The sequence below is a fragment of the Ipomoea nil genome, unplaced genomic scaffold, assembly GCF_001879475.1.
Source record: "Ipomoea nil cultivar Tokyo-kokei standard unplaced genomic scaffold, Asagao_1.1 scaffold2149, whole genome shotgun sequence".
NCBI classification, from domain to species: Eukaryota; Viridiplantae; Streptophyta; class Magnoliopsida; order Solanales; family Convolvulaceae; genus Ipomoea; species Ipomoea nil.
Window position 1 is genome coordinate 619,702 of NW_017618577.1, and position 24,007 is coordinate 643,708.

The 24,007-nt window shown below is 34.9% G+C and overlaps 2 protein-coding genes across 4 annotated transcripts; one reads left to right on the forward strand and one right to left on the reverse strand.

The window, feature by feature from the left end:
• Nucleotides 1-220: 220 nt before the first annotated feature.
• LOC109149058 (probable methyltransferase At1g27930) lies at nt 221-23,007 on the reverse strand. Its single transcript, XM_019296685.1, has 3 exons — nt 22,996-23,007; nt 21,744-21,753; nt 221-1,151 (listed from the first exon to the last, which is right to left on the reverse strand). The coding sequence occupies exon 3, from the start codon at nt 1,119-1,121 to the stop codon at nt 279-281; it is 843 nt and encodes a 280-aa protein (XP_019152230.1). The 5' UTR covers nt 1,122-1,151; nt 21,744-21,753; nt 22,996-23,007; the 3' UTR covers nt 221-278.
• Nucleotides 12,275-21,725, forward strand: LOC109149054 (brefeldin A-inhibited guanine nucleotide-exchange protein 2-like). Of its 3 annotated transcripts, none has more exons than XM_019296677.1 (13): nt 12,275-13,537; nt 14,435-14,752; nt 15,238-15,580; nt 15,670-16,092; nt 16,180-16,472; nt 16,825-17,098; nt 17,362-17,852; nt 18,009-18,330; nt 18,538-18,907; nt 19,026-19,717; nt 20,213-20,846; nt 20,990-21,143; nt 21,372-21,725. In XM_019296677.1, the coding sequence occupies exons 1-11, from the start codon at nt 12,327-12,329 to the stop codon at nt 20,810-20,812; spliced, it is 5,337 nt and encodes a 1,778-aa protein (XP_019152222.1). In that variant the 5' UTR covers nt 12,275-12,326; the 3' UTR covers nt 20,813-20,846; nt 20,990-21,143; nt 21,372-21,725. The 3 variants fall into 3 exon arrangements, with proteins under 3 accessions (XP_019152222.1, XP_019152221.1, XP_019152223.1); XM_019296676.1 differs by having other exon boundaries at nt 21,019-21,143; XM_019296678.1 differs by having other exon boundaries at nt 17,659-17,852; nt 21,019-21,143.
• Nucleotides 23,008-24,007: the final 1,000 nt, after the last annotated feature.

Consider the following 24,007-nt stretch of genomic DNA (forward strand, 5'->3'; position numbering starts at 1 on the left):
ATATACCCTGTGCATAGAAATAACATACTATATGCATAGAAGATAAGTTATGTAGACCATGATTCACCTAATAAGTATTGATTTTCACACAAAGCGCAGTTTTAAATTTTGGGATCAAGTTTAATATTTATTTTATGTTGGAGTTTCGCTCTCTTATTTCTTCTTTTAATTTTTACTATGATGGCATTATAAAGTTAAATTTAACTTGGAAATGGAATAATTTTGTCACTTAATTTTTTTTTTTATGTACCAAAAATATTAAATAGAAAAACAAAAGTTTAGCAAAAATGAGTATTGGAAGTGGGTGGGATTTGGAAATGCCAAAGGTTCCCCACCGCACCCACTAAATATTTCCTACACAAGAACATCTCGGCGTACACTTTCTCTACTTTGCGATGCACATCGTGCAAGAACACATGCGTGACCCCCGACCGATTCCGGTTACGCGCCATGACGGCGGCGGAGTAAATGGGCGCCATCCGGCCGGGCGCCTCTGCGTAAGAGTCTTTGGGGCCGTCGATCAAGATGAGGTCCCACTCCACGTCGTAAACCCCGTCGGGAAGCATGTGCAGCGCCAGGCGGCAGCGGCGGTTGCCACGCAGGGCGGACCTCGTGGCGGAGCAATCCGGCTCGTTCCTAAAATGCTGGACCAGCTCCCCCGCCTCCGACATCTTCGTGGTGTACTTGACGAGGTGGGCGGTTATGTTCGGGTTGCGGCCCGCAATGGCGTCGTAGAATTTCGGGTCGTCTTCGAGGAATAAAGTGGTGCCGCCCAGGTTGAGGGCCGTCCACATTAGGGAGTCGTAGCCCAGCCCGAAAACTAGGAAGTTGGTGGGCCCCAGTCTCTTCAGCACCTCCATGCTCATTCTAATCTCCTGGACGCTTTGTTGCGGGGTGAGCCGTGACGTGGCGTAGTGGAAAATGGCGTCCAGGAGCTGGGTCTGGCTCGAGCTCGAACTCGAGCTGGAGTTTCCCGCCGCCGCGGCTGCTAGCATGCCAGCCGTCTTGCAAAGGATCGGAGCCGTCGCCGACTGGAGAAACGTCATTATGAAAAATGCGCCGCCGATGAAGCCGACTGTGAGGATGCCCAGGAGCCATGTTTGGTCAATCTTAAAAGGCATGTTATTTGTTAAATTAATAATTGTGAAACATTTGTGTAACTAATTCATTTGTGTAAGCTGTCCCGGAACTACAAATATCCGAATTCTTAGTTCAATAATGATCCTAAACCGCTATAGAATACGCAATTTATTTTGACTGTTTCGTTTCGTGATCCCTGTTTTTTGGATCTCAAACTAGCACACGCAAGCGAAGGCTTTCTGGCATAAAATTCACAGGTAATAATGTTATTAAATAATTGTGCCATTGTAGATTTTGGTTCAAAATTATGTGTCCCTAATTAATATATTAGGGAGGTGTTTGGTAAATACCTGTTAACTGATTGAGTTAGTGGGTTTGATTAGTGGAAAAAGTGTCAAATTGATTGCCTAAGTCAAGTGGATAGTACAATTGGATCCCCTAAAGTCCCCTAAACTGGTAAAATTGTTCAATTAAGTCTAATATGACTTGTTTATCATGTTAAATTGATATGGTGTTGACATGTGTCCTTCTTATTTTATTTTTTAAAACAAATGTTTTTTATTTATTAAAAATTAAAAATATTATTTATTATAAATAAATTAATTAATTAAAATAATAATAATATTAAAAAAAAAAAAAAAAAAAAAAAAAAGAACAGTCGTGGCCGTCTTCTAGATCTGGACGAGGGCTACGGCCTTGGCCGCCGCCCTCGTTCCAAACAGAGGGGATCGTTCCAGTCCCCTCCGCCTGGAACAAGGGCGGCAGCCAAGATCGTAGCCCTCGTCCAGATCCAGAAGACGGTCGTGGTTGTCTTCCTTAGACAGCCATGGCTGTCCGTGAAGAATGAAGACGTCCAGATCCAGAAGACGGTCGTGGTTGTCTTCCTTAGACAGCCATGGCTGTCCGTGAAGAATGAAGACAGCCACCGGCTATCTGGCGTGGATAGCCGGTGGCTGTATGGTGTGTTGTTGGTGATGCGTACCTAATTTGTGTGCGTTTTTTGTGGTGCATTTCTTGTGTTGTTGGTGATGCGTACCTAATTTGTGTGCGTTTTTTGTGGTGCATTTCTTGATGTTGATGGTGTATATCTTACTTAACTATTGGTGTATTCTGAAAATCACCACATGACCACACGGGAAGAGGGAGTATCAAATGAGGACACTTCTCCCCATGAGGATTGTGGATTAATCATAGCCGTGGATTTCGTGATGATGTGTGGTTGTGATTTTCGTGATGATGTGTGGTTGTGATTTTTTGTTAGTTTTGTTTATTAAGTAGCTTTATTAGGGTGTTTTGGTCTTTTTTTTTTTTTTTTTTTTTTTTTTTTTTTTTTTTTTTACCTTTCTTAGTTTATTTGTTTGGGATTTTGTGCATGTTTTTATGGTGAGTATGGTGAGTAATTAAGGTAAGGTAGAATTCTAGTATAGTATTTCCCACAGAGCATTTGGAATGATGTAAATCATGGTGACTCAGAACATGAACCATGCTCACTGCGCACAAGGAACCCCCCTCACTTTGAGAGGTTGCTCCCACACTGCCGCTGGTGAGACTCGATCCCTGGTCATTATTCCAAAGTTTCACCTCTATGACCAGTTGAGCTACCCATGCGTGCACATCTTTGTGTTTCTTTTTGAGTTCGTTTGTTGCTATGGAGTGTCCAGGTTTGTTATTTTTTCCGTCATTTATTTATTTTTTTTTGTTTAATGTCATTGTCATGGATGAGTTTAGATTTGTGTTTCAAATTTGGACATTCATGACTTTGTGTCCAGGTTTTAAAATTTTATTTTTATTCACATTTTATTTCGTATTTTTTCTTCGGGTATGGCAATATTGATTGTGCCATACTGTATAGCTTTGGGTCTGTGGATTCTGCATTTTTCATTAATGGATTTGTGCATTCACGATCTTTTGTTCATTTTTTTTGTATGCACTGTTATTGGGTTTCTGTGGTTTATTTAGAAATGTGCATTCCTCTTTTATGTTCTTGTATTCTAGAAATTGTCATTGTTTATTGCCGTAAGTCATTAGTTTTTTGTGGAGGGTGATTCGTTATCAAGGCCGCGTTAATATTTTATGTATTTGGCCATTCTTGGCTTTTTGTCTAGGTTTTAAAATTTTTTAAATTCCCACTTATTTATTTTTGCTCCGGGCATGGTAATTTTTTATGTGGCCTACTTTCGAGTACAAGGTCCATTAATTGTGCATTATTGTTTACTGTATGTTTGCATTCATGGCCTGTAGTCCAGTTTTTTATTTCCCCCAAGGGCATCTTCAGCCGTGTTGGTGACAATAAGTTTGGGGTGATTTAGCTATGTGTTTTTGAGATTTTTGGTTGGTTATGACTTAATCCTATTTTCTTTTTTTTTTTTATTTTGTTGTTTGTGCGTGTAGGGCGGTTTGAAACTCTCCAAAGTTGTGTTATAGACGTTTCTTCGGGTGCGACTAAGTATTGGACACCTACGTGTCATGATGTTGTTAGGCCTTTTAGAGAGTCGGCCGTGGAGAAGGCTTCTCGCCCCAAGCGTCAATGTAGGACATGTAAACAACTTGGCCATCATGATAGTCATAACTCCCTAATGCTATCGTTGAGTAGTTTCTTAGTCGTAATAAACCATCTTAGATATGTTTCACTAGCTACAACATACGATTTAAGTGTTTTGCATTTGACGTTTAAATTTAAATTTTGGATTCAGATTGGTCTTTAAATTTTTATTCCGCATATATTCTGTTCAAATTTTATTTCAACACTATTTTTTTAAATTTGTTTTCCAATGTATAAGTTCATTCACGAATGCAACCAAAGTAATTCAGTTAGGTGGCATGCACGATTGGTAGAATGTAGAATGCACCTCACAAACTGTCATTAACGCACGCTGATATTACACTGGCATGCACGAATGGTAGAATGCACTTACATTTGTATCACAACTGCACCATATCTTTTTCAGATATGCGTCTGGGAAGAAAAGACAAGCATGGTGTTTAATCTTTTACCAAAAATCATTGTACGTATAGTGCAAATCCAAAAACAAGAGTCATGAAAGTGTTTGTCTATATCATGTGTGTCTCAAATCACCGCCCATAAAACATTGTTCCCTGATCATCACTGAGGAACAATTGCTTTCAAGAACAATTGCTTTCAAGACCACAAAAAGTGTTTCTCTCTACTATATATGCACACTGCATACACACTAAAATGCACACATTAATTTGTCAACCAACCACATGACTTGTCACACAAACGCTCCATATAAATGCACACATAAAACCGAATATAAAATTTGATTTTTCATCTTTTTACACACTAAACAACCCAACCACCACCCAAACTAGTTTATTTAAATTTTAAACCAAATATGACTATTTACAATACCTTCATCACACAGAGTGCACAATCACGTATATAGTTTTCCAATTTCAAAAAATCAAATTGCACTCAGAAAGTATATAATCATGCACAATAAACAGTGCCCACACGCCTACTATGTCTGCGCACAGTATTGTTTAAAAAATGCACAGTTTTAGCCAATGTAAATCCTTTTCCTTTGTATTGTAGAGCCCCTCAAACTAATTCTATCCAAAACAACACACTCTATTATCTCAATTTTTTTACTAGTGCTTGTTTGTTGTCCCTAAGGCGTGGGGAGTGTTGTTAGACAGAAGAAGACCTTGCGTGAATGGACTGCAGTCTATTGCAATTTCACCTTCATCCAAGACGCCAACTCTAGGTACACGATTCGTGTTTTTCGCATTTACCATAGATGACACTGCCAGCCCACACCTACTTTTACCTATTTACTCTCCTGAAATAATTATTACTACCGTTATTTTTTTTTGAAAGTTACTGGCTCTATTACATTGTAGTATCTGTTCATATACTTTCTCAACCTACTGAAACACAAAGAACCAATAACGCCTCCACTGAGGCTCGAACTCATAATCTTCCAAATGGAAGTCCAACCCGGGTACCATTAGACCACATAGTCCTGGTGGGATTTAATTCTCAACAATTGTGTAATCTCAGCCATTTATTTGTTTAATCTGACAGCTAATAATAATCCACATTCCTCACCTAGCAAATTAAACTATCCTCACTTGATCTTCACCCTATAGATTTTGGTTCCTGTGAGATCAGGTCTTTCTGTGCGGTCAGTGCGGCATACACTATTTGGTATGCATAAAGGCACTATACAGTGTTCGAAAATACACCAGAATGAAATGTTAAAAAATGCACCACACACAAAAAAATACACCACACATAATGGTGTATTTACGAACACTGTGTGGTGCATTTATACATACCTAATGGTGTATGCCTCACTGACCTCACAGGAACCTGACCCTATATAGGGTATATATATATATATATATATATATATATATGTGTGTGTGTGTGTGTGTAAACTCACATTTATTTTTCAATGTGGTACGAAGGTTCGTTCAAAACCTTACCAACTCTATTTTTCCAACTCAAATAAGTATACTTTGAAAATCAATTTTTTATTTAACCATTATCTGTTTTGAGTATATAATGTATCGAATTAAATCTCTCATTTAAGAGAACTCAAATTCACTTTAACCCGATCCAAATCAGAAGTGGACCCACTCAAAACATTGTCTCAATCATTTTACATGCCAAAAAATAAATAATTTTCAAACGACATAATAGTTCTTAGTGGAATATTTCTACATAAGATATGTAGGTGTTACCCTTTAAACCTTCCGTTGTGAAGGTATATTTACTTTACTAGTTGTCGGGTAGAACACAATGTCTTTGAACTGTACTGTTCTTTGTGTAAACGATGATATATCTCACACAGGAACCTCCAAACCTTTGTTTAGTTCTCATGGGTGTGCCCGTTTTGGCTATAGAACATTGTTTCTGAGCTTCTAAACAATTGATGAGGCTAATTAATTCTCATTTGAAGTGGTCTTATTTTTCTCTCACATAAGTGATTCTTTTCTGAGTATTCCGCATACTCTACTCATGTCAACGGACATTTTGAATCATTAAAGCATTAAGCATGCTAGCATCATACGGGAATCACTATTCAACGATGAGTAGTTAGGAGTTCTAGCTACTCATCTAGCCCTACATGCTAGCTCCATTTTGGCCATAGAACATTGTTTGTAGTTCCACAAGAGTTTCTAAACAATTGATGAGGCCAATCAATTCTCGTTTGAAGTGATGGGATCCAGTGAATTAGTGCTAGTATGATCATATCGCATCCGTCATGTACTGCTCGCAAAATATACTTGGACCCTTCTCAACGCGCTAATTCTCTCTATTATCCCCGGAGAACACATTGCCCGTAGCGGGTTAAAAGAGAAATTAAAAAGAGTGTTGGGGATGCAACACGAGGACCTCCTAGGGGGTCACCCATCCGAGTACTACTCTTGCCCAAGCACTCTTAACTTTAGAGATTTGATGGGCTCTGGTGCATTAATGCTGGTATGACGCATCGTTGATGTGGAAAAACCGTGCATTCATGTGTGCTTGAGGTTGGGGCACGCATTCAAGTTGGTTGTCGAGGTAGAACTAAGCAACAACTAATGATTGAATTAACAATAAAAGAAATGGGGTTGAATTGCTAGTGATGATTATCAGGGCCGTTCCTAAGAAGATTGGGGTCCTGTGCGAAAATTTAACATGGGCCTCTTTTTGTATAATTGTAAACTAGTAAATTACCCGTGCAATACATGGATAATTTTCTTAATTATATATTTAAATAATAAAATTAATGATGAAATTATAAAAATTATAATATTTGAAAGTATACATCTATTTGAAATTATAAGATTTGTATATTCGTATTGATATTGATTGCTTAAAAATTATATTAGGAACTTTCAAAAAAAAATTGTATTAGGAAAAGTCTAAACAAAAAATAGAATGATGGGAATGACTAACTGATATTATTTTAAGTAACAAAAATATACTATAATCAAATGAAGATATATTATATTGTACCAAAATATATAATAATCTATAAAAAAAAAAATTGAGGATGTCAAATGTACAAACAACACACTTCAAATTAATGATTACTGAGAAGGAATTCTTCCGTTATGAATACAAATCTTGCGTGTATGCATTATAATAGGAATATGAGTAATTTTACTCTTTATATATAATAATTTTTACAATATTCAAATAGGCCCACCTCAATTCCTTAAGTTATAGAACTATAACTCTATACATAAATCAAGTCTTTAGGAATTAGGAATGTAAGCTTTGTAGAATTTTAGACCGTCTTGATTTCTTTATACATAAGTTATACCAACACTAATAATTTAATATATAAAACATAAATATATACTTTTTTTTTTTAATAAAAGTGCCCCCAAAATTTGAGGGCACAGCAACGAAACTATGAAATGTGTGTACATAACTCCATAATATATACATATTCTTTTAGATGATTTGGGGCCCCCAAAATTTGAGGGCCCTGTGCGTATGCCCTGGCCAAACATGGCCAGGGACGACACTGATGATTATGATGCACCTAGGATCATTAGACATAGGGAAATGAACATTACATATGCCGAAGTCTAGGGAGTGAGCTAATTTCTTTTCGTTCTTTGACTACTAGGATTTAAATAAGATACACTAGGCATCCATTTTGGATTCTTGGAGTCTCTTAGACCATTCCTCGAACACCTTGCCTACACTACCCTTTCCAACCTAACTCTCTTGGGTTTTTAGGCTAGAAAGTGTCAAAAATTGAAGCCTCAATTGATCTAGCAAAGCAATTGCATAGATCACTTGCTTAACACAACCCTAGGAGGTGGCCTAGCTCCATAGAATGCTTACAAATCAATCCCTAACAACAAGACTTATAACATAGAAACTATTCAATCCCTACTTCAAAAATTAAGTCACATAGCTAGGCATCATAATCAAGCACTTCACAATTCAAACCCCAACTACTCTAGCCAAGCAAAGTCATAAAGATCAACATTGGATTCATGAATTAAAAACCTAATTAAGCAATTGAAATGTAGAAATAGAGAATACCAATGTAGATTACAAGTAGATGAAACTTTGCAAAGATCTCTTGATTTGGGAGGTTGTCAATCCCCTTCTTCAATGGATCTTCAAGAGAAGCTAGAGAGTACTCTAAAATCTAAGAGTTTGAATATTTCTCTCTCTAAACTCTCATCTCTGAACTAAAAATATGAAAATCTCCAATCTCAATTTTAGCCTCCCCTACAAAATCTATCTAAAATCCCTTAAATAGCCTCCCTCTTGGAAATTCCTGCACAGCTGCCGCAACGCTTCTCACAACGAACCGGACAATGTTCGTTGTCCGGTTACTTACGCAATCCACGAGAGTCACAACGAACATTGTGTTGTGCGTGGATGTTTCTATTTTCAACACATTTTCCTCTTCTCACAACGCACGTCACAACGATTCGTTGTCTTCTCTTAGTTTGGCATCGGCTTGTCTCGTATATATTTGGTCATACTGTCCAATTTTCCAGTCAACTATTGCCTTCCGAAATGAGCACAATATTTGCTTATTCCGGAAGGAGTACTTCTAGAAGAGCACTACATTTGCTTCTTCTGGAAAGAACACTTCTAGCAATAGTTGGGTGGAAAATTGAACGACAGGACCAAATGTGATACAAATTTCATAGTCATGCACTTAATTAGAAAAGAGAAAATTTCACTTTTGGTTCTATGACTATTGGGGTCTTGTTAATTGCAGTTCACAAGTTTCAAAACTATCAATTTAGTACCTTAACTATTCAATATTTATCAATTTCAGTCACTCCCGCTAAATTGTCGGGTAAATCTCACCGGAAAATTTTAATTAACTTGATTTGGTTTAATCTTAAGGGAAATTTGGTCTTTCTATGTTTATGCAAAAATTTTAATCTTAAGGCAAAAAAGGTAAGGTTGGCCGGACATCATAACATGGAAAATTCTTAGATTTTATTCCCCCGTTGGGCATGGAAAACTGAAGAGATTTCATGAGTACTAAGTCAAGGTTGGCCGAATATTAGAGCATCTTCTCGTTTAATCAATCTCGACCGATGAAGGCGGTAGTGAATGGCGTCGGGAATAATCTTGAGCAATGTAAAATGTAAAAAATTAAATCATTTTAGTGCAAGAATAATTAGAAAAATCAAAGATTTAAACAATGAGCCTAATAGCCTATGCACAAGTGTGTATTTTATGTTTTATCAATCATATAGTATTTCGATGATTTTATCCGTGAAAAACATCTTAGGAATTTTATTTTTTATAAAATATTAGTGATGTCAATTGATACACTTTATTCTTTCCTTTCAAAGAAATTATAGTTTAAAAAAATTAGGAATAAAGGTTAAATAAGCCAGTCAACTGCACACCAAATTGCAATTAGCTCATCCAACTCAAAAAAATACAATTGGGTTTCTGAATAACACAAAATAATGCAATTAGGTCCAAATTGACCTATTTATCTGAAATGACGGTTACCAATTTCGAAATAATTTTTTAAAATAATTAATTAAAATTTAAAAAACATCTTAGGAATTTTATATTTTATAGAATATTATGATGTCAATTGATACACTTTATTCTTTCCTTTCAAAGAAATTATAGTTAAAAAAAAAATATTGTTTCCATAATCCAGACCCCTTCATCAATTTTGGAAGTTTTCCACAAATTACTTTAGAAGTTTTCATGCATTGATAAAATTCTGATGTGTAAACTTGTTTAATTGGAGCTAGTGGGATGTCAACATTTTCAAATTCTTGTTGGAAAATGGTCCTACCGTTTTAGAGTCCAGGTGTAATTGTATTTATGATCAACAACTTTGTAGTTAGGTCGCGCATGTCTGACAATGATATAAGAACAATTTTGTCCGATAAAAAAAATAATAGTATAATATTTGTAAAGTAATGTACAATTGTATCATTATAAAAATACATACAAAAAATATTAATACCATAACAACCTAAATCATACCAATAATGCAAAAGTATAATTGAAATATTAAGTTTTGTTCCGATCTAAATAATCAAAAGAAGATTAATTAAATGAAAAAAAAAAAACTTAACCTACATTTGTTTTTTTTTAATGCATAAAAATCAAATGATGTTTAAATTTATTGATTTATAATATTTGATGCTCAACTTTGAATGTTATGTATTTAGTCGGACTAATTATTTGACTAAAGTTTATGTTCAATTTTATATTATATATTTTTTTACACATTTTAACATATTCGTAGTATATGTTTAACAATTATACCAACTCTAACTGGGATAGGATTCGAACCTAAGACCTTTCTTATAGAAATTAATGAGTAAGTTAAAAAATAATAAATAGTTAACAGAATATTCCGTTACTAAAGTTTATACTAACGGAATTTAGGTTATTTAAGGGAATAAAATAATATAATAGAGGGTAAATAAGAAAAATCATTAAAAAAAATACTAAAATCCAAATAATATGAATCATTCATTTTAAGAAAACAATAGTACCGACATTTTTTTTTTTTTTTGTTCCAGTTAAGGGCCTAACATTATTGGCTCTTATTAGAATTGTATTGTAGATGTAGATAGATTGTAGAGGTAGATATAGTATAGAAGTATAGAAATATAGATATATATTCTACAAAATTATAGATATATTAAACTACTATTAAAATATTTTACAAAGGCAAATCTACTATATTATATAAACAAATCGTATACACGTATACTAATAATGGAAATGCTATATATATATATCATATACGTATACTAATAATGGAAATGCTATATATATATATATATATATATATATATATATATATAGTAATTGTAGATATAGGTTTAATTATGGATATAATTCAATTGAAATTTTAAGTATTATATTAGGGAGATTATGAATGGAAATTGATATTTTAAATTATTAGGGACCCTATCCATGGTAATAATTAATTATATTTTGTACATTTAAAATTTTAAATTATGAGAAATTTTACGGCGGTGTCTGCGTGGGTGTGGAATGGTGTGTGCGTTTTATAGTTTGTCATGGTGTACACCTCCTGTTACAGAAAACCGCACATGCCATTCCACACCCGCGCACACACCATCGTAAAATTCCCTACAATTTAAAAAAAAAAAACACAACAAGCCCAATACTATATCTACTACACACTGATTATCTACTCGAAATTCAAACGCCGATACCCAAATTAGATTCGTATATTTTTGTTTTCTTTTGGATACGTTTCGCACACGTCCGAAACTAGTAACACACAAACCAAAATGTACATGCTTGTATCACAAAACGCACATATCAAAACACATTATTTTATGAAAAAAACCAGCACGCCATGATGTACGAGCCATGTTACAGTAAAACGCACACACCATTCCACACCCACGCACACACCGTCGTAAAATTCCAAAGAAAATCGCTAAGAGAAAGAAATATTGATTAAGGAGAGCTGAAATAACGCTACAAATCTTTATAAATATGGAAATAAATGAAATTGAAAGTAACAAATATAGTGCTTAAGGACAAAAAGACCCATGCTTCATAAAAAAATTAGTATAACATGGGATCTAAGTGGTAATCAATCTAAATCGTCAAAAAATTAAAATCAACGATCAGGGAGTGTGCTCGACTGACTAGGGGGTGTGCACCGGATTCAATATATATATATATATATATATATATATATATATATATATATATATATATATATATATATATATATATATATATATATATATATATATATACATATGTGTGTGTGTGAATAATAATATCAAATGCTATATATATACGAATTGGAGTAGTGACAGAATAATATTGTTGAATATGAATAAGAATATGAGTCTTAATATTGTTGTATTAGAATTGCAGTATGATATATTTTGGACAAAATGTTAAAATAAAAGATTTTATTTTTATTAATAGTATAGATTATGATGTGAATTGATACACTTTATTCTTTCCTTTCAAAGAAATTATATTTTAAAAAAAATACTCCGTAATTGTTTCCATAATCCAGACCCCTTCATCAATTTTGGACTTGGTGTGCCAAAACAGCCAATCCCGCAACCGCGATCTGGAAGCAATCCTCCATTTCAGATTCTAATTCTTCCCCTAAGCAACGCCATTTCCATTTCTGATTCTAATTCCTCTCCCAAGCAACGCCATTTCCATTATGGAGACAAAGACATGGGACTCGTCAGCCATTGTAGCTTTCCGGCGGTTATTACAATAATAATATAATATTGTGTAACTGAATTTGGGAATGGCTTCTTCTCCTACAGAAGCCGATTCCCGCCTGAACCAAATCCTAGTCCCAGCCCTGGAGAAGATCATCAAGAACGGCTCATGGCTGAAGCACTCTAAGCTCGCGCATGAGTGCAAATCCGTTATTGAACGCTTCGTATCGCCCAACAAACCCCCAAGCACTCCTGGTTCAGCTCCCAGTTCCCCTTGTAGCCAATGGGACTCCGTGACGTCACCCTGCCTCCCCGGCGTCCTCGCCGACTTCTCCCTCGCTAATTCCGAGCTCTTCCTCAGCCCTCTCATCACCGCTTTGGCCTCCGGCAACCTTCACATAGCCGAGCCTGCTCTGGACGCCGTCCAGAAGCTCATTACCCAGGGCTACCTACGCGGCGAGGCTGACCCGACTGGCGGACCCGGGTCCAGGCTTCTCGCGAAGGTGATCGAGGCTGTGAGCAAATGCCTTGAACTTGGCGACGATCACGTCGAATTGCTTATTATTAAGACCGCCTTATCCTCTGTCACATCACTATCGCTGCGAATCCAGGGAGATTCTCTCCTACAGGTTGTGAGGACTTGCTACGATTTATGCTTGGAGAGCAAAAATGTAATGAATCAGGCTACTGCCAAGGCATCGTTGATCCAAATTCTGGTGATTGTGTTCCAGAGAATGGAGGCGGACTCTACTACCATCCCGCTCCGGCCTATTGCAGTGGCGGAATTGATGGAGCCAGCAGAGAAGGTTGATGGAGATGGGACTATGACAATGTTTGTCCAGGGTTTTATAACTAAAATTATGTCAGATGTGGATGGGATGTTGATCACCTCTCCTATGAGTACAAACGCAGATGGTGTTGCATACACCATGGCATTCGATGCTACTTCTTCCGGTGTGGAGTTGACTAACCCTGCTGATGTACTGGATTCAACAGACAAGGATATGTTGGATGTGAAGTACTGGGAGATCAACATGTTCAAGACGGCTCTCGAGGGCAGGAAAGAGGAGTTGATGGATGGTGATGGGGAGAGGGATGATGATTTTGAAGTTAAAATTAGTAATCAGCTGAGACGGGACGCTTTCTTGGTTTTCAGAGCATTATGTAAGCTGTCCATGAAGACACCGCATAAGGAAGATATGACAGATCCACAATTGATCAAGGGGAAGATTGTGGCTCTGGAGTTGCTCAAGATACTGTTGGAGAATGCAGGAACGGTTTTCAGGACAAGTGAAAGGTTTGGACTTTGGACTGACTGTTAAGATCGCTTTAGTGCCAGATGTGCCCATTGTTGTACATTTTATTGCTGGTGTCAGTGAAAGCTTTAGTTCTAAACTTTGTGTTTATGATAATGCCAGCATGCCTTAAAAATGTGCAATGAATATGCATATTTATCGGCAATAATTGAAAAGCTACTATCTGCTAAATATCCCAAGAGTTTAGAAGAATACCTATATGATTCATGTGAGTTTGTGATGAATATAAACTTGTTCTGATAATTATGTGAATGTAGGTTGATATGATGGAAATGAAACCCTTTTGGTAAAATTACTTTGGTGAGACAGTTCGTGAAGATAACACAAAAAATGTAGGAATATCAGTTCCCCCAAAATAGAAACCAAGTAATTTCAAGCATTGTTTCAATTAAGCATTGATGCTGACCTTTTCTTTGCAATTTTCTATAAAAGCTATTCATGTTCTTCTCATAGAATACTGGTTGAGTTTAAGGTACTTGTTTTGAGAAAAATGTGTTTGATAATTTGGTCATTACCTAATTAACATTTAGCAAAAATATTAGAGAATGATGTCATGAACCTTATTGTTTTAAGGAAAGGTGACTTGAAGACTTGCTTTTGTTTGTTTGGGAACCATGAATAAAATCAGTAATTTGATCAGTCAGCCTTGTAAAGTGACCAGAAAAAAAATCCTTCTTGTAAGGGAGCTGCAACAAAAGGTGAGGCACGTTTATTTTGTCTGCCAATTGTTGAACTTCTCCTTTTCCCATGTGTAGGGTTCTGTTCATGTTTTGCATCATTCAAATTATGAAATCAGATACTTGATATATTTCTTTCAATAATTAATTTTTATCCTTAATCTTAAATTATGATATTGACTTTACTTTTCTGTGTTACAGATTTTTAGGTGCCATTAAGCAATATTTGTGTTTGTCACTACTGAAAAACAGTTCTTCAAGCCTTATAACTCTTTTCCGGCTCTTGTGCTCAATTTTCATTAGTCTGGTTTCAAGATTTAGAGCTGGATTGAAGGCAGAAATTGGAGTGTTTTTTCCCATGATTGTCCTCAGAGTACTGGAAAATGTTTCTCAACCAAATTTTCAGCAGAAAATGATAGTACTTTTGTTCCTTGAGAAGCTTTGTGTAGACTGCCAAATATTTGTAGATATATTCCTTAACTATGACTGTGATGCCCAGTCTTCAAACATATTTGAGAGGTGCGGTCTTTACTCCTTGCATAGTTTTATGCTTATTTGGTCCACGTAGATAAGAGGCGAAAAGATATATCTTAAGAACTTAAATATAGAAATTTTTTGAAAAGCTTTTATTATGTTCAGTAGACATATTTGATAAGTTATACTAAAGACAGATAAGGTTGTTTTGCTGAACTTCTTTTTTTTTTTTCATTTAAAGATGATAAAATTACCATAAAGGACATTTCTTTTTTTATTTTTATTTTTATTTTTTATTTTTTATTTTTTTAATTCTTTTGTTTCATGTCTTATTTCAAATCCTGCTGTAACCCCATATTGTTCTTTCATCCAAGTAAATAATGGCATATCTTCATCAATAAATCCATCAAAATTAGTTAGACATGTTAAAACCCACTGTGGTATGCTTTTGATGCTTCAAAAATGCTCACTGCTTAATCATCATACTGCATTCAGAGTTAAATAATTGTGGCATCCTAATTATCCTTCAGGATGGTAAATGGGCTTCTTAAAAGTGCTCAAGGTGCCCCACCAGGTACGGTGATGACAATCTCACCCCTACAAGAAGCAACCATGAAGCTGGAAGCTATTAAATGCTTAGTGGCCATCTTAAAATCTATGGGAGACTGGATGAACAAACAACTAAGAATTCCAGATCCTCATTCTGCAAAGAAATATGAGACATCTGAAAGTGATTATGAACCATCAAATCCTTTTGGAAATGGAGATAGGAGTGATGCTGTTAAAACATCAGATTCTCATTCTGAAGCCTCCATTGAACTTTCTGATGCTTCAACAATTGAGCAGTATCATTCTTACAAGCTTGAATTTCAGGTAGGAAACATTGAATAACAGTTGAGTAGTTTTGTTTGCTTATCCTCTTTCCGCAAACTGTTTTGAAGCTAATGTATAACTCATCGCAGGAAGGTATATCTCTTTTTAATCGCAAACCAAAGGAAGGCATCAATTTCCTGATAAATGAAAATAAAGTGGGAAACTCAGTGGAGGAGATAGCTACTTTCCTTAAAAATACCTCGGGTTTGAATAAGACTTCAATTGGTGATTATCTAGGGGAAAAAGAGGACTTATCACTAAAAGTAATGCATGCATATGTGGATTCCTTTGACTTCCATGGTGTGGAGTTTGATGAGGCAATCAGGGCCTTTCTACATGGATTCAGATTGCCATGTGAGGCGCTAAAGATAGATCGTATAATGGAAAAGTTTGCTGAACGTTATTGTAAATGTAATCCAAAGACCTTTTCAAGTACGGATATTGCATATGTCCTTGCTTACTCTGTCATAATGCTTAATGCTGATGCTCATAGTCCCATGGTCAAGAGCAAGGTACACTTATTATCTTATATTAAAGAGATACATACCTGTTATTCTAACTTAGAACAATTCTTATTCATATTCTTTTAAACTATGCAGATGTCAGCTGATGATTTCATAAGGAACAATCATGGGATTGATGATGGAAAAGATTTGCCAGAGGAGTACTTGAGATCTTTATTTGAGCGAATATCAAGAAATGAGATCAAAATGGAGGATGAAGATAGTTTGACTGTTCAACGTAGGCGGCCTGTGGACTCTAACAAAATTTTAGGCTTAAATAGCTTCCTGGATATTGTGGCCCACAATCGAGTGGAAGAAAATATAGAGACCTGTGATGCTCTCATTAAGCACATGCACGAACAATTTAAAGAAAATGCTCCAACATCTGAGTAAGATTAACTAGCACATTCTTCTTTGCCTGACGTGTGAGAAAATTTCCTGCTCTGAGTTTCCACTTGCTGCTTTAAGTGGTGGGAATGACTTTTCCCATTTCTTCTATAGTTGTTAAGAGTCCCAATATAAGAGAGAACATATGAGTTTATAAGGCCATTGATTGGATTCAATCTTTTAGTGTGGTTTGGCCCATGTGTATTATAGCCCAGTTGAGTGGCCTTGGCCCCAATCTTAGATTATAACAGTTCTGTTAAATATTATCCATATAGGTGTCATCTGCTGCATCTTGTTTTATTTTTTCCATAAATAGTTTACCACCTTCGTAAACTTGTTCTCTGCAATTTGTAGGCCATATTTTTATGAGGCAACAGATGTGGTGATCCTAAGGTTCATGATTGAGTCATGCTGGGCTCCAATGTTGGCTGCTTTCAGTGTTTCTCTTGACCAAAGTGATGAGGAAGTTGTAATAGCTCAGTGTTTGAAAGGCTTCCGCTATGCTATTCACATCATTGCAGCAATGTCCATGAAAATGCATAGAGATGCTTTTGTGATATCTGTTGCAAAGTTCACTTCCCTTCACTCACCTGCAGATATCAAACAAAAAAATATTGATGCCATAAAGGTCTGTATTTGTTTATTATATGCCATGCTTATCAAATGAGTTATGAATGGGTTAAGGTTTTCATTAATGAATGACATTTGTTGATGCTCATAAAATCATAGTTAGGTTAAGGGCTTTACTTAGCGGTAAGTTAAAGCTCCTTTCCAGGTATTTCACCTAGGTTTTAACTTTTAATACATCTCCCCGTGAGATATACCCAAAAGAAAATGAAAATCCTAAATATTTTTCATTTTTTGGTTAAGTGATAGTTTTGTTTCAAACAGGCAATAGTAACAATTGCAGATGAGGATGGAAATTACTTAGAGGATGCATGGGAACATATATTCACATGTGCTTCTCGGTTTGAGCATTTGCATCTCATATGGGAGGGTGCTCCTCCAGATGCCGTATTCTTTGCACTTCCTCAGAATGATATTGACCAGTCGAAACAAGCCAAATCAAATAGTCTGAAAAAGAAAGGACCTGGGAAAATAAAAAATGCAGCTTCTTCTATGAAAAGGGGTTCTTATGATAGTGCTGGTGTCAGTGGCAGTGCTGCTGCTGAGATTACCTCTGAACAGATGAATAAAATGGTCTCTAACTTGAACATGTTTGAACAAGTTGGTGAAATGAGCCACATATTCGTTAGGAGCCCAAAGTTGAACAGTGAGGCAATAGTTGACTTTGTCAAGGCTTTGTGTAAGGTGTCTATGGATGAATTGCGACCTACATCAAATCCTAGGATTTTCAGCCTCATGAAGATGGTTGAGATTGCGTATGTCCACTTTCCTCTGTTGTTCCTAGTGCTGCTCTTCTTTTGAATAGAATTCTGGTTTCAGCTTAATGTTCTTTATTTCTGAATAGTGGTAAACATTTGTGATGGATTTTTTTTTTTCCTTCATTTTTTTTTTTTTTTTTTATACATAAACAGGCACTACAACATGGATAGGATCAGGCTTGTTTGGTCAAAAATCTGGAATGTACTTTCTGATTTCTTTGTGACCATTGGCTGTTCCGAAAACCTTTCAATTGCCATATTTGCAATGGACTCTTTACGCCAGTTGTCAATGAAATTCCTGGAGCTGGGGGAACTGACTAATTATAATTTTCAGAATGAATTTATGAAACCCTTTGTGATTGTTATGCATAAGAGCAGTGCTATAGAAATCAGAGAGTTAATAATCAGATGTGTGTCTCAGATGGTTTTGTCTCGAGTTAATTATGTGAAGTCAGGATGGAAAAGCATGTTCATGGTATTGAATCCCTCCTAATACTTTCACCTCATAATTACATTTCTTTTAGCTTTCTATGATAAATCCTGCTGCTTTTTTTTTTTAATTAATTGATTGGTTATAAAGATACTTGGGGAAATATTTGTTGGCGATATTTTTTTTTCATGTTAATTTTATTTTTAGCTCTTTTTGTTAAGATATGGGAAATTTTTTGGTGAATGTTTTCAGGTTTTTACTACAGCTGCTTATGATGGCCACAAAAGCACTGTGCTTCTAGCCTTTGAAATAATGGAAAAGATTGTTCGAGATTGTTTTCCATATATTACTGAGACTGAGAGGGCTTTCACAGTCTGTGTTAATTGTCTTGTTGCATTCACAAATAGTAGACCCGACCGAGACATTAATCTTAATGCCTTTGCTTTGTTACGTTTCTGTGCGGATAAACTTGCTAAAGGAGATCTCGACTCTTCAAAGAACAAGGACGAAGAAACTTCAGGAAGTATCTCTAAACTTCAGAAGGGAAATGGTAAAACGAATGAGAATGGGGAGTTAGCAAACAAGGAGGATCATTATTATTTATGGTTTCCATTGTTGGCTGGTAAGAAAATCTTAACTTTCAGTTTTATGATTTTATGGAGGCTTCAAATTGACCCAGATCTGATACTTGAATTATTTATTATTCTTTTGAGTTTACTTATTTTGATTCATTTTCACAGGATTGTCTGAATTAAGCCTTGACCCAAGTCCTGAAATCAGGAAGAACGCTCTAGAAGTGCTCTTTGATTCTTTACGCAACTATGGTCATCATTTCTCTTTACCATTGTGGGAAAGGATCTTTGAATCTGTCTTATTTCCGATCCTTAACTACGTTCAACTTACTATTAATCCTTCTGGTGAAAACTCACTGGAGCAAGGATTAGATGGTGATGAAGGCAAACAAGATCAAGATGTGTGGCTTTATGATATGTGCACACTGACTTTCGAAGTGATTGTGGATCTTTTAGTTAAGTTTTATAACACAGTAAATCCACTCATGTGGAAGGTGCTGACGATATTGGTGAGTTTTATTAAGCATCCTCACCAGGGCCTTTCTGGTATTGGCATTACTTCTTTTGTTCGTCTGACCAGCAGTGCTGGGAATCTATTCTCTGAAGACAAGTGGTTTGAAGTAGTTTCATTTATTAAAGAAGCAGCTCGTGCTACACTTCCTGATTTCTCTTTTATTCTAATTGAAGATGAAGATAATAATAAGCTTTTGACAGAGGAGGAAATTCTGAGCAGGAACACAGGAGAATCAGCTGTAACAGATACACCTGATGATGATAAACGAAACCTGAGGCTTCATCATCTATACACTTCTATTTCTGATGTCAAGTGTAGGGCTGCTGTTCAATTTCTAATAGTTCAGGTAGCTTTTTTTTTTTTTTTTTTTTTTTTTTTTTTTTTTTTTTTTTTTTTTTTAAATATTTGAATTTTTTATAAAGTAAGACCCCAGATGCATTTTTCTACTGATCCCCCAAACAAACTTCCTTTTCTTCATTTATCCTTATTTTATTTTTATTTTATATTTTTAAAATTTTTAATACTACCTAGGATGTCTATGTCAATGAACACTGGGATGTTATCTTTCTTGTCATGTTTCATTGATAAAAATTGTTAAGATGAATGGAATACATAGTATAGGCTTTTAAGCCATGGAACTTTCATGTTTAGTTTAGGGAGAAAAGTGAAGTAAATCTTTGAAGTGAGAGAATGAGTTTTTTTTTTTTTTTTTTTTTTTTTTTTTTTTGTGATTTTAGATCTTTTCCTTTTAAGCAACTTTCAATGCATTCCTGTTATATTTCTGTGAAGATTCAATGCAGATAAGTGTCTTACAGAATTTGGTTACTTTCTAAAATTGCAGGCAGTAGTGGAGATTTATAACATATATAAACAGCAGCTTTCCGCGAAAAATGTTGTTGTCCTCTTTGATGCTGTGCATACTGTTGCATTTCAGGCTCACAAGATAAACAGTGATGCCATATTGCGGTCAAAGCTGCATGAACTTGGCTCCATGACCCAAATGCAGGACCCTCCATTATTGCGCCTTGAAAACGAGTCTTATAAAAGTTGCCTCACGGTTTTAAAGTATCATGCAGTTGACAGACCTCCCAGTTCTGAAGAGCCTGAAATGGAGGCCTACTTTGTCAACCTATGCCATGAGGTCCTGCAGTTTTATATTGAAGTTGCATGCTCTGGACCACTATCTCACTCATCTACTCGTTGGTTGGTTCCCTTAGGTTCTGGTAAACGTAGAGAGTTGGCTGTACGGGCACCTCTCGTTGTTTCAACTTTGCAGGCTATTTGTAGTTTAGGAGAATCGTCATTTAGAAAAAACTTGTCTTGCTTCTTCCCATTACTCACAAGCTTGGTAAGTTGTGAGCATGGATCAAATCAGGTTCAACTAGCCCTTAGTCATATGTTCAGCTCATCAGTTGGCCCGCTTCTACTTACATCACATTGAGAGTGGCTTGATCTGACATCCCAGATTTTTAGATGTATGATATTTTTATTATTACTATACCTTTCAGTTTTTAACTATGGGAAATATATAGTTTTTATAGGGAATCAAGAAATTGTTTATTTTTAAGCTTTAGGTGTTACAGATGTTCTTTCAGTGTGGTTTTTGGTGTTCTTTCAGGCTGTTTATCTGTTTTTGCTCTCTTACAGGTGGGCTGTTGGCCTATAAGGCATCATTTATACCTCTGGAGATCAAGCTAGGCTGCTCTGCTGGCGTGATTGGGGGACCTCCTGTCCTGTCCTGTCCTTTGAAATGCTAACATTCACTTCCTCAGGTAACTCTCTCTATTCTATCAATGCTTCCTTTTGCTGCATTTCTCCTGATACAACTGTTGAGCATATATAATATATAAACATAAATGTACAGTCCAATTATCAGCTTAGACATTAGTTGAGATGAAGCACATGCTTTGAGGGCGTGCTAAGCATATAATATATAATATGTAATCCAACTATCAGCTTAGACTTTTAGTTATTTCTGATTATAGCGTCCTAAATGATAGGAGAACACAATGGGTGATATGTCCTCCTCATTTCACGTTTATCTTCTCAACATATACTCCGAACTTGAAAGCTATTCGCGTCTAGGAAGTAGAGTATCATTCCTTTCGTGATGATCGTGGAATGGGAGTTGAGGCTCTAAAACCCCTATACATTTGATTTGGTGGAAGGGATGTTTTAATTGGCTAATTTCAGTTTTCAGGATTCAGATTTCATCCTACATAAATTTGTAATTTGGAATCTTTAGGGAGGAGCAGATGTGTTTGTATCACTTCTCATCTATATTTGAAATACTGTAAAAATGTAGTCTAAGAGCAGTTTTGCAGCACTGATGATTATCTATTGATAGTTTTAGAGGTTTTTTTACCTTCTATACAGGAATATCTTAATAATATGCTTTTATTTTGCCTTTTGTTCAAACAATTTCATCTTTTTAAGGAGGGTATAGTCTCTTGATTGCAGTGACATTTCTATTTTTTCAAAAGCTTTTAATGTATCTTGATTCTTTAAATTAAATATAGTAGGATGGAGTTTGGTAAAATTTTAATTAAAATTGAGAATTTAAAGTAGATATGTCATTATATCTTAGAAGCAACCAAATGAAATGCATTGAGCTTCTTTCTTTTTATAAAATGAAATATAATTGACAGAAGAAATAATTTACTCTAATGTGGAGAGCTAGCAGCCTTGGTCGAATGTAAATATGTAATGTTGGCTCATATATTTTTAAAGAGAAAATTGCATATATATTTGGTCTTTTGAGTAAGTTTCGACTTAGTTCTTTAGTTATAAATTTATCTATATTTTATACCTTAGTATGAGTAAAGTGACGAGTTTAGTCTCCAACGTTAAGTTTCCGTCTCAACTTGAGAGAAAACTTTAAAAACCCTTAAAAGCAGGAAATTCACATCTTATTCTCCTTCTTATATTGAAACCACTTTTGCAATATAATTTTTCACTTTCTAGCCTCCTATTTTGAGTAGGGATGACAAAAGGGCGGGGAGTATACTCCTCGTCCCCGTCCCCGGCGAGAAATTGAAAATAGTCCTCATCTCCGTCCCTGCGAGGAATTAGGCAAATTCTCGTCTTTGGTCAACTCTTAGTCAAAATCTTAAATTAATATAATTTTTAATTTTAAAAACTAAAAACCTAATTCTTATTTTATATATATATATATATATATATATATATATATATATATATATATATATATATATATATATATATATATATATATATATATATAGCACTTAGGGTTTCGGTTCGGTTTTTTTTCGGTTTCGGTTTCGGTTTTGGTTTTTCGGTTTTAAAAAAATTAAACCCTTCAGTTTAAAATAGAGTTCGGTTTCGATTTGAAAAGTTCGGTTCGGTTCGGTTTTGGTGAAAGTCTACTATTTGAACGTTTCTTTTTTTGCCTAACCGATTGTTCAATTGGCTCACTTGGAGTGCCACTTGAAGTATTTTGTTGATGACAAAATGAAGAATCATTCATCTATAGTTAATATTTGAAAAATAAAAATTATTAAAACACCAAATGTTGGGACTTACAACTTGGAGTTGAGATTTGAAGACTTGAGGAGTTAAAATTATTAATTATTATAATATTTATATATTTATATATAATACTAGCATTTTGTATGCGTGATGCACGAAAATTTATGTCTAACATTACAAAATTGATAAATGCAAATAATTACAAATTATAGTTCAAATTATATTTCGCAATTACTTAAAGTAGTAAATTTTAATCATCGTATTTGAAAATTATAGAGATGAACAAAATTTATATTTTTTTATTAATAATATAAACAATTTTGATATAATTTATATTTTGTTTTTACAATAATTAAATAATATATCTATAATTCTAATCTAGTACCTGGTCACATATATTGGTACGTGTGTGTATCTTTATATATATACACACATATATGATTTACTATTCATAGAAATTTAATTAAAATATAATCAACAATTAAAGTAATTATATAATGATTTTAATAAAATAATAATTAAAGAATAGAAAAAAGATATCATAGTTAATTTTATATATATATATATATATATATATATATATATATATATATATATATATATATATATAGAGGTGTATGATAATAATGATAGAATTATGAAATTTTTAGAATTAAATAGCAACGGTGTAATAACGGTATAATGGTATTGTAGTCTAACAAGAATGTAGTACGGATAATTTTATTCATTATATTTGAAGTGTGCAACATTTAATGAAAAATGTATGCGTTTATTACGATACAAATGTGAATATAGACATAAATGTGGCTATAGCTTAGTGGTTAAAGTTCTTAGTTTATAACTAAATGAGTAAGAGTTCAAACCTCACCTTAAACATTTAAAAAAAAAGCAGAAAACCAAGGACAGATCGGTTCTTCGGTTTGAGGCCGAATCGAAATGCCCAGCCCTAATATATATATATATATATATATATATATATTTGGAGACAGGGCGGGGAGCAGCATCCCGTTCCCTGGAAGTTTTTCAAATCACCATCCAAAATAAAAGACTTTTCTTACTAAACGACTAAATACAAATGCGGAAGCAAAATCAAAATCTAAACCATTGGACAGATCGGTTCTTCGGTTTGAGGCCGAATCGAAAT

Bases quoted from the DNA above. Each gene is read 5' to 3' on its own strand.
- LOC109149054 (XM_019296677.1), top strand. From the start codon at position 12,327: ATGGCTTCTTCTCCTACAGAAGCCGATTCCCGCCTGAACCAAATCCTA. The intron at 16,473-16,824 runs GTAAGATTAACT...TGCAATTTGTAG, and splicing joins GAAAATGCTCCAACATCTGA to GCCATATTTTTATGAGGCAA. The intron at 19,718-20,212 runs GTAGCTTTTTTT...CTAAAATTGCAG, and splicing joins TTCAATTTCTAATAGTTCAG to GCAGTAGTGGAGATTTATAA.
- LOC109149058 (XM_019296685.1), bottom strand. From the start codon at position 1,121: ATGCCTTTTAAGATTGACCAAACATGGCTCCTGGGCATCCTCACAGTC.